At 39.3% G+C, this 18,037-nt stretch overlaps 1 protein-coding gene across 1 annotated transcript in view; it reads right to left on the bottom strand.

Annotated features, from left to right (window-relative positions):
* Positions 1 to 18,037, bottom strand: part of chd1 (chromodomain helicase DNA binding protein 1) — a 63,012-nt gene that overhangs the window by 26,455 nt on the left and 18,520 nt on the right. Inside the window, exons 13-25 of the mRNA XM_055024851.1 lie at positions 15,867 to 16,055; positions 13,996 to 14,158; positions 12,967 to 13,119; positions 12,782 to 12,853; positions 12,552 to 12,701; positions 9,150 to 9,298; positions 8,918 to 9,014; positions 5,854 to 5,949; positions 5,596 to 5,772; positions 4,563 to 4,720; positions 4,437 to 4,478; positions 4,209 to 4,342; positions 3,146 to 3,284 (exon numbers count right to left, since the gene is read on the bottom strand). Coding sequence (XP_054880826.1) covers positions 3,146 to 3,284; positions 4,209 to 4,342; positions 4,437 to 4,478; positions 4,563 to 4,720; positions 5,596 to 5,772; positions 5,854 to 5,949; positions 8,918 to 9,014; positions 9,150 to 9,298; positions 12,552 to 12,701; positions 12,782 to 12,853; positions 12,967 to 13,119; positions 13,996 to 14,158; positions 15,867 to 16,055 — 1,719 coding nt within the window. The remainder of the gene's footprint in view (positions 1 to 3,145; positions 3,285 to 4,208; positions 4,343 to 4,436; positions 4,479 to 4,562; positions 4,721 to 5,595; positions 5,773 to 5,853; positions 5,950 to 8,917; positions 9,015 to 9,149; positions 9,299 to 12,551; positions 12,702 to 12,781; positions 12,854 to 12,966; positions 13,120 to 13,995; positions 14,159 to 15,866; positions 16,056 to 18,037) is intronic.

The raw sequence follows: 18,037 nt of genomic DNA, 5'->3' as shown, positions 1-18,037 counted from the left end.
TGCAGGAGATTTAAAACTCAGGTTTTTCATTTTTAACTAGTTTTATTACGTAGCCACATTTAGCTTACAGAAAGAGCCAGAGCTTCAAGGGGCGACTCAGGCGAGGTGTGTTCGTGTATTGATATGCATGGGGCGTCACACACGTTGACTGTACAGATTTGGTACCAATATAACATTAAAGCTCACAATTGAATCTTTGATACCCATTTTGTCAGGTCTATTTTTTATAATTCATTCGCTATTTGATCACATATAATTTATAAAAGAAACGACCCAAACCCCTCTCCCTGGTCTACCACTTTATCGTGATGGCGGGGTTTGAGTGCCCCAGTGACCCTAGGAGCGATGCTGTCTGGGGCTTCACCTAGGACCTGTCACCCAAGGCAGACAGGTCCTAGGTGAGGGACCAGACAAAGTGCAGCCCAAAGACCCCTATGATGAGAAACAACTTTGAACTTGGTGTTTCCTTGCTGGACGCGGGTCACCGGGGCCCCTCTCTGGAGCCAGAACTGGAGAGGGGGCACGATGACAAGCGCCTGGTGGCCGGGCTTTCAACCATGAAGGGCTTAGCTCGAAGAGGAAACATGGATCCTCCCTCCCATGAGCCCACCACCTGTGAGAGTGGCCAAAGGGGCCGCAGCTGAGGGAGGGGGTCCTGGCGGTCCGATGCTCGGTTGCAGAACCTATCTCTTAGGACGTGGAATGTCACCTCTCTGGTGGGGAAACAGCCGAGCTAGTGTATGAGGTTGAGAGGTTCTGGCTAGAAATAGTTGGTCTCACCTCAATGCGTGGCTCTGGCTCTGGAAACAGTCTCGAGAGGGGCTGGACGTACTTCCACTTTGGAGTTGCCCGTGGTAAGAGGTATCGGGCAGGAGTGGGCATACTTGTTGCTCTCCACCTCGCTGCCTGTATGTTGGGGTTTACCCCGGTGGACGAGAGGGTAGCCTCTCTCCGCCTACGGGTGGGGGGACAGGTTCTGATGATGATAATGATGCCCTTGGCGAGCAACAGCTCAGATTACCCACCCTTCTTGGAATCCTTAGAGGGTGTACTGGAGAGTGCTCTTCCTGGGGACTCCCTCGTTCTCCTGGAGGACTTCAACACTCACGTGGGCAATGACAGTGAGACCTGGAGGGGCGTGGTTGGAAGAACGCTCCCCCCCACTGAACTCGAGTGGTTTTCTGTTGTTGGACTTCTGTGCTCGTCACGGATTGTCCACAGCACCACCATGTTCAGGCATAAGGGTGTCCATATGTGCACTTGGCGCCAGGACACCCTAGGCCGCAGTTTGATGATCGACTTTGTCATTGTTTCATCGGATCTGCGGCCGTATGTCTTGGACACTCGGGTGAAGAGAGATGCGGAGCTAATCACCACCAATACCTGGTGGTGATTAGGCTCTGGTGTTGGGGGAGGATGCCAGTCAGACCTGGCCGGCCCAAACGTCCTGGAGAGTGCATGGGAGTTCGCCCAACCGGTCCACATGTGTTTTGTGACTTGGAGAAGGCGTGTCCCTCGAGGAGTCCTGTGGGGGTTTTTCCAGGAGTATGGGGTACTGGGCTCTTTGATACGGGCTGTCAGGTCCCTGTATGACCGGTGTCAGAGTCTGGTCTGCATTGCCGGCAATAAGTCGGGCTCGTTTCCGGTGAGAGTTGAACTCTGCCAGGGCTGCCCTTTGTCACCGATTCTGTTCATTACTTTCATGGACAGAATTTCTAGGCGTAGCAGAGGTGTTGAGGGGATCCGTTTTGGTGGCCTTATTATCGCATCTCTGCCTTTTGCAGATGATGTGGTCCTGTTGGCTTCATCAGGACGTGATCTGCAACTCTTGCTGGAGCGGTTCGCAGAGGCGTGTGAAGCAGCCAGGATGAGCCGCTTCAGATGTGAACTCTTACATCCGTCTGCTCTTCCTGGTGATCTTCTTGGTGTTCAACACCATTGTCCTACAGACCCTGGTGCAGAAACTGTCCGCTCTTGGACTGAGTCCTACAGTGGGCAACTAGATTCTGGACATCCTGACCAACACACCTCAGAGTGTCAGGACCCACAACACCATCTCCTCCTCAGTCACCCTCAGCACTCGCTCGCCGCAGGGCTGCATGCTGAGCTCTTCTAATTTATGACAGCTTGGCAAGATATCCTTGCTGTCACATAGTGACAGCAGTACTGGAATGCATCATGAACAATGATGAGTCCAAATATAGAGAGAAGAAAAAATTCCTTCTGCAACAATGTGAAGAAGACCAAGACAGTGGCAGATTTTAGGAGGGACAAGGACCCTCTTCAGCATTCATACTTATAAAGTATATGGCAGTTAAGTCTTTTTACCCTGTAAAAAGAGTTTGCTGCAAATCCACCTTTGCACTGAAGGTTTATAGTGATTATTATTGGCAGTGCTATCCATTGCCGATCTATCTTTCCACATTAAAAGTAATATAATAAAATGACAAGTTTGGTTTGGATCCTTCTATGTTTGTGTGGTTGACCGTGCAGCATTCTATGACTATTTTTACAATGAAATAAACTAAACAGAAGTAATATTAAATGGTCGTTTTTAGACCAGCTTTAAGAGTGTATTGGTTTTTTGAAGTCAGTTAAGGTGGAGTGGGCGGGGTTCTGGGCGGAGAGCGTGACATCCCACGCAAAGGGTCAAGAGCAGTAGTTGCCTGGCTTGAACTGTTTAAATTTTGCGAGGTCAAAATAATATGTTAATCAAAATGTAGACATTCTGAAACCATCATTCAAAAAGAAAAAAAAAGTAACATAAGGACACAGATTGTTTCTACATACATTGTTTTGCTTGTAATTTTTTGACATTACAGTGGCTTGTAAAAGTAATCATACTGCTTCTACCTTTCCATATTTTATTACATTACAATCACAAATAAATATGATTCACTGGAATTGCATGTGAAAGATCAACACAAATTAGTGCACAATTATGAAGAAAATTGTACATGAGTCAAAATTTTTAATAATTAAAAACTTGGTGTAATGTAACATTCCAGTAAAGTTAAATTCCTAGCCTTTATTTGGTTTAAACTGTTTAGTAACTGTCGAGGTTTTGATACTTCAGCGTGTATTACAAAAACAATAAAACAACTAGGAAAAGGCAAAAGTCACAACATAAATTCAGAAACCTTACCTCTTTCTCTCCTCAGGATCAGCAGGGATGGACTTGTGGAGTGGAGCCAGTTCTTCTTCGTGAGAGATAACAAGCTTTGCATTAACCTGGACTCCAGAGATCCTAAATGTTGGCCCTTTCACTTTTCCTCGTCTGCCTCCTAATAATTATTGAACGATAATGACAAAAAAAATAATTCATTTCATACCAGGAAAAAAAAAGCAATGCTGCCACATAATAGGTTGAAGTACGTACAATATCAACACATATATAGTACATATTCACTAATTTTATGTACAGGAAAACTTCAGACAACTGAATACAGAAATTTTTTCCTCATTATCTGAAGTTAATCAGAACTTCTCATCTTAGGCAAGTTAAGAAAATATACACATATATACAATACACACACACACACACACACACACATATATATTTATATATCAAATTATTATGAAAATTATATTTTCTCAGATTTTTCTAAATGGTCAATGCCAATGATGATCAGTATAATTTTCAAGTCTAACAATTGCAGTATAAATCAAATTTTACTGAACAAAGATCCTAATGAAGAACAGTATTTTTTTCAAAAACAAAAAACTCAAAATGCACTGTTCCAAATTATTATGCACAGCAGATTTACTAAACATTTTATGGATTATAAAGAACTGCAAAAGGTCATTCTTTCAATGTGCAGCATTAAGTGGTCACATATACTAAAATGGGGGCTGCACAGTGGCGCAGTTGGTAGCACTGCTGCCTTGCAGCAAGAAGGTCCTGGGTTCCATGCATGGAAGTACCTGGAGTGGGTTCTGTCCAAGTACTCCGGCTTACTCTCTAACCCTAACCCTCTAAATTATTTTCATGTTTGACATCATTTGAAAACTTGGAATCTACACTTTGGGAATATGTAAATAACTCAAAATGCCCCATAGTAGACATATTCTACTTCATGGATTTGCTGTAGCCAATCACATTTACCATTATTGTAATCAGTTTAATAAATACTACCAAAAAACTCTATTCAAAGCAATTTAGTGTTTTTTTTTATCTTAATAATTTTTCATAAGAAAAGAAGAACTACCTGATGTCTTCTCTGGCCCACATGGGTTTTCATGTAGTGTTCTGACACATCCATTATGAACAGTCTCTGCCAAGCGTTTCAAGTCATGTTCAGATTTATCCACAAGTTCAGCATCACGAGCGATGGCATCCAACCTGAGTTAAAAAGCAGATGTTAAGTTGCTTTATATACTTCTTTAACTAGGGCTAGTCAGAGCCTTTACGAAAATCAGTCACTAATACAGCTCACCTTTCGAGTGGTCCTCCAAATTTTTTGTAACTCTTGACAAACCTGGCGGTAGTCCATAAATATGTCAGTTTTAATATAAGACAACACTGAGGCAAAATAAGGAAGAGCAATGCAGCTGAGCTTCACCTGCGGATCTCAGCATCCGTAAAACCTTTGATGTTTTCCCGCGGAATAGTTCTAGGTCTTCCCCGTTTTTTTGGTCTCTTTCGGTCGGAAGTGGAGTCGCTGTCAGAGCCAGAGTATCTTCTATTTCTGCTCTGTCGTCTATCAGAATTGAAACTTATCTGTCAACACAAACCAGAAAAAAATACCCAGTTGTTCAAAAAGAACTCACAATGCTAAAAGCAAGAATATGACTTAAACAACAACAACAAAAAAACAAACAAACAAACAAAAAAAAAACAAATGCCAATAAAAATATACGTCCTCAAAAGTAATCAGAAAAAACATTTTCCGTTTTAGGTCAATTAGGAATACCATTTTTTTCAAATGCCAAAATAATGGAGAAAAGAACTTTAAGGTAATTTTTATTACTTTCTTGAAAGTCAAGGGTTTAAACACACTTCACTAGTATTTGGTACCATTGCATTGTGATGGGATTTTTTGCATTTGTTTTATCTTCAGTACCCTTTTGAGTCGTTGATGATTTTCTGGTCTTAGGTGTTGCAATTAATTGTTTTGTTTTTGGAATAACTTGGCACAAAATTAAAGTTCAACCATAATGTTTTTCATTTTGTGTTTATTGTATAAATATTATCAGCAGTTTGGTTGCAGTAACCTGTCCCACTCAGTCACCCTTTACCCACACATTTTGTGGAAAATGCAGCCAATATAACCTGTGACACATTTTCTGTGTTTTAGACCCAAAGTATTCAGACATAATTGTGTTCCATTATTGTTGGAGTGTGAAACAAACTTTCTGAAAATTCTGCTCCTGAGAGCAGGGTGACAATTGAAAACTTTTTAATTCTCACCCTTTTTACACATACGGTATTATGCACCAAAATGTAGCAGTGACAAAGCATGCACTTTATTCATGCTTTGGTTAAACAGGTTCTTTCAGCCACCAGCAATCACATGGAATATTTTGCCCTGAAGTGAAATATTCCTCTCTCATAATATTATTTAAATAATTCATAATATAATGAGAGGTATGCACCTGTTTAGCACAATTCCTCATCCGTGGCAACATATAAATTTCTTCAAGCTCCTTCTGTCTTTCCTCTTCCTCCATTCTTCTCCTCTGTTCTTCAGGTATGATGTCATCCCAGCTGCGCCGACTTCGCTCAGAATCAATATCCATATCTTCATCTTCCATCATTGAGAAGTTAGCAACCTATACAATTAAGACCAAACAAATAAATATGAACTTTTCAGGCACCGGATAGTTGACCAACAGCCATGAAAGTTCTCTGACCTTGAACTGAGACAGCAATTCCTCTCCAACAGTGGACGGCCCAGGGTCATTTTCCCTGGTCTCAGCTCTCTTCAGGATCTCATCAATGTCCATTTCCTGACCAGCACAAGTGCCAACATTCCCAACAAAATAATCAGAGCAGTAATATTAATTTCACTTTTTTGTTTGGCTCTTGTGCCACATTCTTTATTGCAATTAATTTTAACTTAACCCTCTCCAGGCAGATGTTGCAGAATTGCAACAGCAAAATGCTACTTAGCTAGTCTTTGCAAGCCTGAGAGGGTTAACAGCCTGACTCGTTGATATTTTTTGTATGCTTTTTTTTTTTTCTTTCCATTTCAAATAGGTATTCAGTTCCTTGAAATAGTTAATCTTCCTGGCTAAAGGCAAGTTCCAATAACGTGAGATGTAGTTGCAAGATGACATATTGTATATGCTTTATATTTTGATTTAGAAAATGTCCAAGATGGCGTTGTGGCAGAAGCACTCAAAGTATGTGGAGTGGATATGAAACATATCTTTCATTAGATCCATGTTTCAGAATTTAGAGTATTTATTATTGATTTGATGTAATATTCCATCAGGCCAATAAATATAATTTAATGTTTTCATTAGCTTTAAGCAAGAACCCAACGTAAATAAAAGCTCTAAAACATGGCTCTGTGGGGAGTTTAACTTTTAACTGAAATACATTAACTTTTCATTAATATTCAAATTTATGGATTACGACTGTAGCTGATAAGGACTGCCAGAGTGATGCTGGCTTAAGAGACAAAACTCTCACACAGTTTTAGTAAAGCCCAGTTCACACTCCACGATTTTTTGGCCCGATTTTGCCCTTAAGACAATCTTAGAACGTTCTGAGTTCTAAGATTGTAGCTTGCGACAATCATCCTGTAGTGCGTGGTGTGTTACGACTGATCGGGTCCAGTCGGCAGAACGTCGGGAACGCTTTGATCTACAATCGGGGATATTCAACATGTTTGATTGTCTTGGCTCGTTTATCGCAGTGTCTGTGGCGTCCTCCCGACTGGGAGTGAGAAGGCAGCTTGGTGAATGTGACAGGTAGCCAATCAGAAAATGCTGTGACGTAAGCACGGTGGGAATCCCGAGAAGAGCTGGCATGGTGCAACTCAAGAGTCCGCTGGACGTCTGACCTGGAAGATCGTTTCCAGATGGAAAGAACGTGAAGAGAATCACAACAGAAATGACAAAGAAAGAAGCTGGAGCGAAACTGCGACTGCAATCGATGTACCTGTGCGAGGATGAATGAAATGTGCTTTAGAGGCAATTAGATCTCATAAAACCATAAGTAAAGCTTTATTCTTATTTGGAGAACAATGCAATTATTGCACAGAGTGCATCTGGTTCAGAAGCGCATTCTAAGCTTTGGTTGAAGTGGTGCATTTCATTTTATTCTGTAGTAGTAACACAACAGAGGAAAAATACAGAAATTGTAATGCTCTGTTAATAAAAAAGATTAGTAAAAAAGATATAAGTACAGAAAACTGTGACGAGTGCAAAGCTGCAAAAATACTGCGCGGCTTCAAGCGCGATGCCAGAAAATGTACTAGTAAATCCCCGTGCAGGTTTCAATTAAAGGAGATGGAATATCCTTTCACAGTCAGTGGGGGGGCATATCTGCCATCTCATTTTGTAAAAACGAATATGAAGGAACTGCTTTCTTCTAGCTTAAGCTACTCTACTCTAACAAGATCCAGTATATGCATATATTCTCCAACAACGTCAACACAACGAAAAAATTTTAAGTAAACGGTAACTGTTAAACAAGATAACCAAGAAAATTTTTTAAATTAAAAAGTATTTGTTATGAGGAAAGAAAGACTCTCATCCATATTGTGGTGCAACAAATAAAGTTCTTGCTCGCGATGTCTCCAGTTCTTCCACAGTTTTGATTTTTGGTTACATCCTTTTTGGTTAAAATAAGTCCACAAACAAAAGTTACTGCTCCAACGTCGTCATCCATGTTTGTTTACTCAAAATTCATGTGTGCAGAATTGTAAGGGATTTCATATCTGGACTTCAAACGTCCTTGAGTGAAACCTCACACTACGATCTAACCCGTCATACCTACGATTTTAAATCGGCTAGTGTGTGGTCTCTCATGTTTTGAGGCCTGGCCGACGATCGGCCGACTATTATACTATCGTGTAGTGTGAACTGGGCTTTACCTCCATCAAGAAAGGGAAGAGAAAAATGACAGGTGAAAATAGATAATTAACATCTGAGATGGTGTTTTCTAAACCTGGAGACAACCTGATTCTTGAAAGACATGCAAATTTTTCTGCACAAAAACTGTTGGGTGAAAAGTTTTTTGTTAAATGGTTCGTTTGACAGACGAGCAAACAGCTCTTTAAAAACCTCTGCAGAATACCAAAGCAGGCAGCACTGCTCCACGCTTTTCTCTGACTGGCTGGAGCATATTTTGGACAGATTAAATTACTGTTTTTATGATTCCGCTCGTCTTTCTCCCATTTTTGTCATCGCCGACAAGCGGGGCGTGACAGAATGAATCATAAAGTGGGAGTCAGGGTCACAAGGCCAAAAAAATTTAGCCTGGACCTAAAAAATCCAACCCTACCCAGCCTGAGCCCACAGAGATTATTTGTGAGCCCGATCCAACCTGACAAATTATCTAATTAGAGGCCAGAGCCAGAAGTCAATTTGTTATATTTTAGACTGCTACCAGTGTGAAATGCTTCCAGATCTCTGACTTTGCACTCTGCTGGTTAGGGTAAATATGACCCAAAATGGTGCCAGGCTTGTATTCGTTGTGCAGTGAGCTGTGCTTCCTACTGTCAAACTGCCTCCACGTACAATTAGACTGTAACAGCATATTAACCACACCTTCATATTGTGGAATCTTGTTTAGTTTTCTCTGTGATGTATGTATTGTAGGCTTACAAAAAACATGCCACAAAAGCCCTACCCTCACATCTATAAGTACAAAATATTTAGGTTTCTTGATAAAATTTGTGCAAAAAAGTTGAAAGTTCCACTACCATAATCACTTTTACAGTAATGTAATTGTTGTACAACATACCTGAGGCTCTAGCTCTTCACCTTCTGGCTCTTTAAAAAGCTCTTCAGCACCAAACTTCAGAATTGCAGAGAGCTCTTCTTTGCTAAAAGGTGCTGAGCTGTGTGCAAGAAACACTGACATTAGATGTAGTGATCATTGTTACTTTTGTAACGCTAATTTCAATTAGTGTTACAAAAAATTATAAACATTTTTGTTATCAGAGCAGCCAGGAAAAAGAAGTGAAGCAGCTTGCCTAGAGGGTGCAGATCCAGTATGCAAGACGGTTTTTCCTGTAGTGTCCATTCTTTGAATGACGAGGTGGTCTAAAACCATTTTCTTTTTTGCCCTCTCAATGATATCTTCCTCCACTGAGCCTTTTGTCACCAGCCGGTAGATATTTACCTGCCAGTCCACATAAAAAAATTATTTAAAAAAACATTGTACAATTGTCAAGGAAGAACACAAAATGAATTATGTTTGAAAAGTAATCAGAAACAATTTAAGTACATCTAGGATATTTTCCTTACTTGCATCATTAACTATCAGAGTTTGTGACAAGAAAAAACCAAGACATCACTAGAAAGATTAACTGCTACACTAAATCTTTTAATATTCACATAAACACACACACACATATATACAGACTGCCCCCCCAAAATGAAGGATTGCGGCTTTACTGATGAACAGATTTATTGGAAGTAAACCATGAGTTTCACCGTAAGAGCTGTACAAACACACACAAAAAAGACAGTGTAAGCAACAAACCATGCTTTTACAACCGTAACATTTGAAAACTAAAATTAACGCGCACCACTAAAAATATCATCTCTGATTGAAATACTATAGCCTATTTGATAACAACAAATTCACAATTCCAGCCGATCATCAATAGAAATATCCTCATTCACAAAATAAACATATATTGTACCTTGATAGAGGGCTACTAGTAAGATACATTTTTAAAACACTGCTGTTGCCAAGTTGATGCTCCACAACAGCAGATGCTCACTCATAAAAATAAAAGCATCAAATCAAACACCGGAAGTCAATCATATGCTACACAAAACAAAACAAAGGCAACAAGCACCAACAGGGAATACAACAAATGAGGACCTTCACCTGGGGTTATTTACACTTCCACCAAAAATATAAGTGTTTGGTTGAATCAAAACAAGATCTTGTGGCATATACAATTTATATATTTCACACCAATAATGTATGCTCTTATTGTGAAGGGGAGAAGATGAGGTGGAGAAGAAGCCAACGGTTGTCCTTCATTCTATTTTGGGATTTGGTTGGAAGACACTGAGAATAAATCAAGACTCATATGACTTTTTCGTCTTTTTCTGCTGACTTCCACAGATAAAAAATTTTCTACAGACAGTAACCATTTGTAGTTATTAGATTATGAACATTCTCATATCAGAATTAGCTTTTGCACTGGACGCTCCACAACAGAACGCTTAGGTCACCGCTCTCCTTTAGAGATAAGAATATCTCTAAAGGAGATTTTCTTATGAGTCCATCATTGCCAGTAACAGTATCTAGTACTCTGGCAAGACTCTGTTCATGTGTGGGTGATAGTTCGTCAATGCCCAAAACAATATTACTCTCCAGCCCATGAAGTTTTCTTAGCTCCCTGATGACATCCAGATGATTTTCTTTGTCTTTATATTTATTATTTCTTCCTCTGATTAGTTCCTGGAACTGGATCACTTATTTGCTCTTCCTCCTTCTCAAAATCATTTTGCCAGCTCTCCCATCTTGCTTTCTGTAATTTTGGCAGGGGGTTGTTCCAGTTAATTTGATAGAGGCTTATAAGCATCTTGGGCTTATAAGCTATCTTATAATATATATAAGCATCTTGGGCTTATTTATATATGTCCCTTGAAGATGATCATTTAGATTTGCATCATTGTATTTTGCAGTGCAATTGAACAGAACACAGTTCAGTGGGCTGTTTTGGGGTAATAAATCCCATATTGCGGAATATGCCATTGTTCTCCTTGTTTCCTTTTATTTTGTATTTTGTATCATGCCATCTTCTTTGATGATGGCCTTCATATAAGTTATGTACTGTCTTTTGTAGCTTTCCTCTTTGTTGAACCTTTCTGATTTCAACAAGCTTTCTGTTGTCAGGCAAGTGTGGCCTTTGTTTGAAGGGTTCAAAGTATCCTTGTTCATTTCTCCTATTTCCTTCCTTGAGTATGTCCAAAAATATGACATCCTCTTTTGAGAACATATTGTCACTTCCTTCTGTGTCCCTGAAATCTGACTTTGGCAAATTAATGACATCCAAAGGAGTAACTGACGGTAATTCCTTTGAGACTCTGTGACACAAACTTGACTTTGTTACATTGAGTGATGGTGTGAAGCCTCCATCAATACTCCACCTTAAGTCTGTAATAACTGTATATGGCTCAAAGAGTACAACTTGTTTTGGTGCTAAAGTACTGGAATATTTGAATCCAATAAGGAGTCCCACATCACAGCTCAGGAGAGCTGGAATCTTATCAGCAATTTCTGTCAAATGGGGCCTTGTTTTTGCTGTATCACTGGTGGATATATTGTCATAATTAACTGGTATGAAGTAGGGCTGTCGTAAATGAATATTTTAATAATCGATTATTCTGTCGATAAATCGACTAATCGGGGGAGAGATTGGTAAATATAACATATAACAGCAGAGTTACTATTGGATATCAACATCAGTGCAATTTTTTATATTTAAGCAATTATTGTTCTGTAGTTTAGAAAATTTACCTGTAACAGTAACAGCTCACTTTCTAAGTCAACCTGAGAACTTGTAAAAAAGTCTGACATTACATTCAATTTAATAATAGAGACAGGCTTACATATACGCTTATAAAAATGTCTATACTCCAGCTTTCAATTTATGTATTCATCTTAAGTTAGTTTAAGAGATGAACTCTCACCTTGCCCAGCCATTTATAGCTTTGTGTTTACGTTAGCAATGGGATTTGACACCTTCATTTCTCACACTGAGAAACACAATTAACTAGCTATGTATCGCCACGATGCGCTCCACCACTCATTTGTTGAGACCAGGTAAGAATTAGGTACTTTGCTGTGTTCCACTCTGGCTCTCACACTCTTTCCTTTCTTTCATGTGGGAAATTATCAAGATTCCCCTCACTTTATTATTATTTTTTTTCACTGTCGATAGTGACACAGTGTGGAATTATCTAAAATTACACCACTCAAATGGAATATGATAAACTACTAGTCCGATAAAGTTAACCTTCCTGTGTTTCCTCTGTAGACTCCAGTACAAAATGAACAAACACGCGTCATCAACCCATCAGTGACAAAATGATGCGCTCCAGGATTGAAAAATACAACAAAAGATGGACATTTTTGAAGTAGGCTAATTATGAATTTTGACATATCACAAAAATTGCAACATATTTAAGTCAACATGTTTAATGAGTCCTGGATCTTTTTAAAATATGCTCCCTTCATGTTTCTCTTTTTTTATTTCACCAGTGTATTGACTGCCAACAATTTTTAACTTTCATTAAACACATGCAAATCAGAAGTCTTCAAGCACTAACTACACCAGTCCATTTGCTTTGCTTTCAAAACAAAAGTCAAATATAAGCAGGAATGGACAATTTAGACAATTTATGCTCACCTGTCTTTTCTGTCCAATTCTGTGGGCTCTGGCCTGAGCTTGAAGATCATTCTGAGGATTCCAATCTGAGTCAAAGATCACCACTGTGTCAGCTGACGCTAGATTGATACCCAGTCCACCCGCACGTGTAGATAACAAGAAGCAGAAATCCTGAGCAAGAAGGATGAAACTCACTTTTAGTCAAGCGATTAAATTTAATTTCATTACTTTCAATGTATCAAACAGAATACCTCTGAGCCCTCGGCATTAAAATGATCCAAAGCTTGTTTCCGCATTTCTCCTTTGATGGAGCCATCTAATCTCTACAAATAATGAAAACAAACCGTTACTTTCAATTTCATCTGGTTCTTTAGACATATGTACAGGTATCTGACATATCTGGCATAAAAATCAGGTCAGCATTGTGTGTAAATACCTGAAAGAAGAACTGCCGGCTCCTTAAATATTCAGCCAGAATGTCAAGCATCCGTACCATCTGGGAGAAGATTAGAACTCTGTGACCTCGCTCCTTCAAACGAACCAGCAGTTTGTCCAATAGCACAAGCTTTCCACTACTGCGGACCAGTTGCTTTAAGGAGGAAAAATTTTGCTTTTAGCTTATTAAGAGGTCATTACTGAAAGTTAGATATTTTCACAGTTTGAAATACTGTAAAAATACTGTAGTAGACAATACAATTCAGTAAAAAGGCAACAATAATATCTGTTTTACAAGTGAGATAATAAATCCATCTTTCTATTAAATGCTAAGTTCCTCTTTGGGAACAAACATATTTCACAGAAAACTGTCATAAACCCATAGAGATGAGACAAGTCTGACCATTCACAAATGGACAGAAACAAGATAGGGATGTGCAACATGGAATACAATTCCAGTTCTGGAATACAATTTTATGGGATTACAATAAACAAAAGTGATTAATCTCTACCAAAATGATGGAAAGTGCCAAAGTGTGTAGAAGAAAGGAACTGCTTTTGATCACAATCTTATCTGGGAAGCATGGTGGAGGTATTGTCATGGATCGGGCATGGCTGCTTCTTGAAGAGGATCGTACATTTTTACTGACAATTTTTACAGGCAGCTGATGCCATTATAACTGATGATGGCAGCAGCAAAATGTATTCCCACGTGTACAGAAACAATTTGTCTGCTAATTTATGGAGATATGGATACAAACTAATGTGGAGGAATTTTACCATGCAGCAGGACTATAACTCAAAGAACACTGACAACAAAACACACCAGAAACATATAAATAACGACTGTTATTTGTTATTTATGTCGCTTGGACAGACATACCACAAACACAGGAATATGAAAAAAGACAAATAAAAGAATTGCATAAAAAAGGTCTTATGCGTTGAAACCTATGCAATTAATTTATCAAAATTAATGCCTTAAAGAAACAGCATTTTACTACACTTTATTTTCATGTATAAATCTCACCTGTAAAGCTTCCACTTTGTTCAGAGATTCGTTGTCATCAGGAGGCTTGATAAGGTAACAGTGATTGCAACATTTCTTCAATTCCATCATGATGTTCAGGAAGCCAGATGTGCTGCCTTTTGTGCCTTTACTCAGAGCTTTGTAGTTCCTGGTCAAAATCCATCTGATCAAAAACACATTTAAAAGGTAAAGATTATAACTTGTACACATAATACTAAAAGAGGGAGCAGCTTTATAGTCCCTTATTTCAACAAACCAAAAACTGATGAAATTACTATTGAATATCAGAAGCATATTTGATCATACTACTGTTTGGAGAGCACTTCATGTAAAATCAAAAGGCATAAAAGTTTCCATGTCTAATTGCATGACAAAAGACAGAGGAGTCCCTCATCAGTTTGTTGGCCCTGCACTGTGGAAGAAGAGGTTTCCCACTGAACCCACTTTTCTGGCAGCTGATGACAATGTGCATCAGCTGCAAATTCTCCATAATAGTCAGGGAAATGCTTCTGCCCCATCACACCACTGCATATGACAAGATGCTGGCAACAACAGATTGACAAAACAACTCCAGCAACTTTCGACAAAATGTTGAAAGATCTAAGCCTGGAATGGGTCAAATAATGGAGGCAGTATGGAAATGATGTGGCCCTTAACCACTGTCTCCAAGCACTTCACGATGGAGGGTGTTATTCTACCATCATGAAGTGATGATGGTGGACAATAGGTAGTTAAAGTCTTAATGAGTTTGGCAACCTATACACAGCCAATATTATTGAGACATGTGATCATTACCCTACCATCTTTATGGTAGGGTAACGATGATCTGGTACGGTGTATTGAAGATGGTAAGCTGGTCTGCACACACTTCCAGGAATCTCTATCATAGGCAAAATGTCTATTGTTTCTACCATGTTCCATATATATTGTACATTTCTAGTACCCATGTATAGGTAAACCGAAAGATAAATAAAATTAAAGTTAAAAGAGACAGAGCTGGAGAGCGACATTTTCCTACCATCTTATTTATATTACGCTGAACAAAAATATAAACACCCCATATCAAATATTGTTGCCAGGAGTAGTTAACCCTAACCCTACTGTACAAAAACAATATTTCTTTTGATTTGTGTAAAATTTTAATCCAACTTCCTATCAGTGAGCATTACTGTTTATCTTTTTACTTAGTGGATGGGTGGAGCATGTCCAATGGATGATTAGACAAAACGAACAATAACTGGACAATCCTTGGAAAGGGGTCAAGGAAAGGCCACCCCAAAATGTCAAATCTTGTCACAAGTCATGCCTTAAATGTTGCAAGTTATGTGGGAGCATGCCATTGGCATGCTGGATGCAGGGACGTCCACCAGGAAAGTAGCTGCACGGCTCAATGTCCATAATGAGACCATAGGCCGTTTAAGAGTTTGTTTCCAACAGACTGGCACGACTGCAAATCAACCTCATCGGTCACGTCTGACCACTCCAATACAAGATCGCCACATCCGACTCGTCCATCTGCTGGATCGGCTAAGACCAGCGAGACACACAGCTGATGAGACTATTGTTCTGCACAACAGACCTCACACCTCAGACTGTCCGTAACTGCCTACAAGAAGCCAACTTGGTCAAAATCAGGCTGACCCTCATCCTGTTCAAAGGACTGTCAATCCGCTACAAATGGGCATACTATGATATCACTGCATAAAACTCTTATATTTGACATGGGGGGTTTATATTTTTTTTCAGTGTATTTTGGTGATACAAAAGCTCTTGATTCTCTTCACAGATAAGTGAGTGTTTACAGTAAGCAGTAGTTTAAACTGAAATTAAATATAAATTTTCTAAAAGAATATCGATTGCATTGCTCTTACTTATAGTACTGTTTCTGGATAGCACTCATCTCCACTCGGAGAATCTGCTCCACTTTAGCTGGCAGAGATTTTTCGACATCCTTCTTGACACGACGCAGCAGGAAGGGTTCCAGCTCCTTGTGGAGACTGGTGTAGCCCGAGTCTCTGCCTTTTCCATGCTCCTCCTCAAACATCTCCCAGGAGTGAAACCTTAAAGAAACAAGTGGAATATAAGATATCTGAATAATGATGGTTTCTATTGTGAACTATAATAAAGCTAAAGCTAGTTTGTCTTGTGCTTCACTGGAGTAAGTTATGATAAAACACAGTTGCAGAAACATCTTCTGCAAGCACCTTTAAGAAAACTATGAACCACCTTAAAACCTAATTATGAAACATTGGCCACTAGTCAGAATAAGTCTGAAGCATCAAGGCAATTTTCCACTAGAGTGCATCTAACTGGTACGATACAGGTCAGCCATTAGAAGATCAGGCGCAGCTCTGCCCGGCTGTTCTGTGATTTTCTTACCTTCTTTAGGGATAGTACTAGCTGTGCCGAGCCAGGTAAAGCGCTGCAGTGATTTGATTGACAGCTGACTACAGTTGCTCATTGGCATGTGATTACCTCATGTCTTGGGTAGGGTTGGGTTATAACCTTAACCCTAAACTTCTCCACAGCAGTATGTGGGACCTGCATGGTGTGCTCCTGGGTCTTAATCAGGGGTCCCCATAGTCAAGTCCTCGAGGGCCGGCATCCTGCATGTTTTAGTTCTCTCCTTGGTGGTACCAACAACCTTTTCAGCATGTCAATGTTCTTCTTAGGCCTCTAACGAGCCATCATTTGATCCAGGTGCGTTAAACCAGGGAGAGAATTAAAACATGCAGGATGTCGGCCCTTGAGGACCCACTTTGGGGACCCCTGGTCTTAATGATGCTCTCTGCGCTTTAAACCTTGGCAGACTGACGCTTGTACCAAATCAAGTTTTGGTTCTTTTGGAGGTTTCTTCCTGTTAAAGGAGAGTTTTATCAATCTACTGTCACTACATGCATGCTCAGAATTAACTTGGTTTGGCTGGTCTTGATTGGGTTGAATTACATTTTTTTTGTTAACTAACTTGAGACCTTCATTGATCACTGCTACATAAATTAAATTTATAGTGTTTTGTGTGTTTTTTTTTATTTTGAAATAAAAAACATACAAAAACAAGGTAGATTGAAATGCAGATTGGAATTTTCATATTTAATAATAACTCTGACATTTGTCACAAGCAGTTTCAATTAATTAAATTACTTTATCATCTCCATTCAATTCAATTCAAAATACTTCAAGGTTTTTCCCAGTGTATTATAAGCATGGTGGGCCGCCAGCATCGCAGTAATAGCATGCGTCTGTGTCGCATTTTGCTTCAGTGGACACCAGTGGAACTGAGTCCTTCCTGAAAATCAAGTTCATGGTTGATACATTGCGGAGGGAAAAAGCCAGGGGCACAAACCAATCACATTGCCAGGCTGCTGCGCATTGGCAGCCTTGTGCACTGTGGCGACTGAATTTCTGAAGCGAACTGCAGCACCACTCAAACTGGAAAGTGTTTAAAATTGACATTTTTGTTCCGATAAAAAAAAAAAAAATAGAATATTCAATGTATGGATAATTCACTGAACTCCGATTCAGGACAACATTCTAGGAGATGTAGGCAGCAGAAAGAATTTAGTTGCTCAACCTTTGACGGTGAGCTAAGAAAGGTGGGCGGCATCAATCAAAGCACTCACTTTTTGGTCACCTGGAACAACCCGTTAAGTAACTTGTGCAGAAGCTTCAAGTTTGGCCACTATGCCTCGTAATGGCTTAAAAGTAGATAATGGCATAGAGTGAAACTGGATAAACAAAGAAAAGTCTCGGCACCATTTTATTAGCATTTCAAACATTTAGGACAAAAATAAAAAAACTACTCAATAATTATTGCTAGACAATTATCAGCATCGACTGATAGGAAGTTTACGTTTTTAGTAGTATCATCCAGCCCAAATTTATGTACACATTGCAAGCAGTACCAAATACAAAAATTAATTAGACAACTAATTTCACAATCTCATACTTTTAAAGACATTGGTCTAAATTAGTCTGGCACAATTTTTTTATGACAACAAAATAGACTGGTCAAACTTGAATTGAATTATTCTATTTTCAAAGA

Source organism: Poeciliopsis prolifica, unplaced genomic scaffold, assembly GCF_027474105.1.
Source record: "Poeciliopsis prolifica strain line A6 unplaced genomic scaffold, Auburn_PproV2 SCAFFOLD131, whole genome shotgun sequence".
In the NCBI taxonomy this organism is placed as follows: Eukaryota; Metazoa; Chordata; class Actinopteri; order Cyprinodontiformes; family Poeciliidae; genus Poeciliopsis; species Poeciliopsis prolifica.
This window is presented reverse-complemented; position numbering and strand designations above follow the sequence as displayed.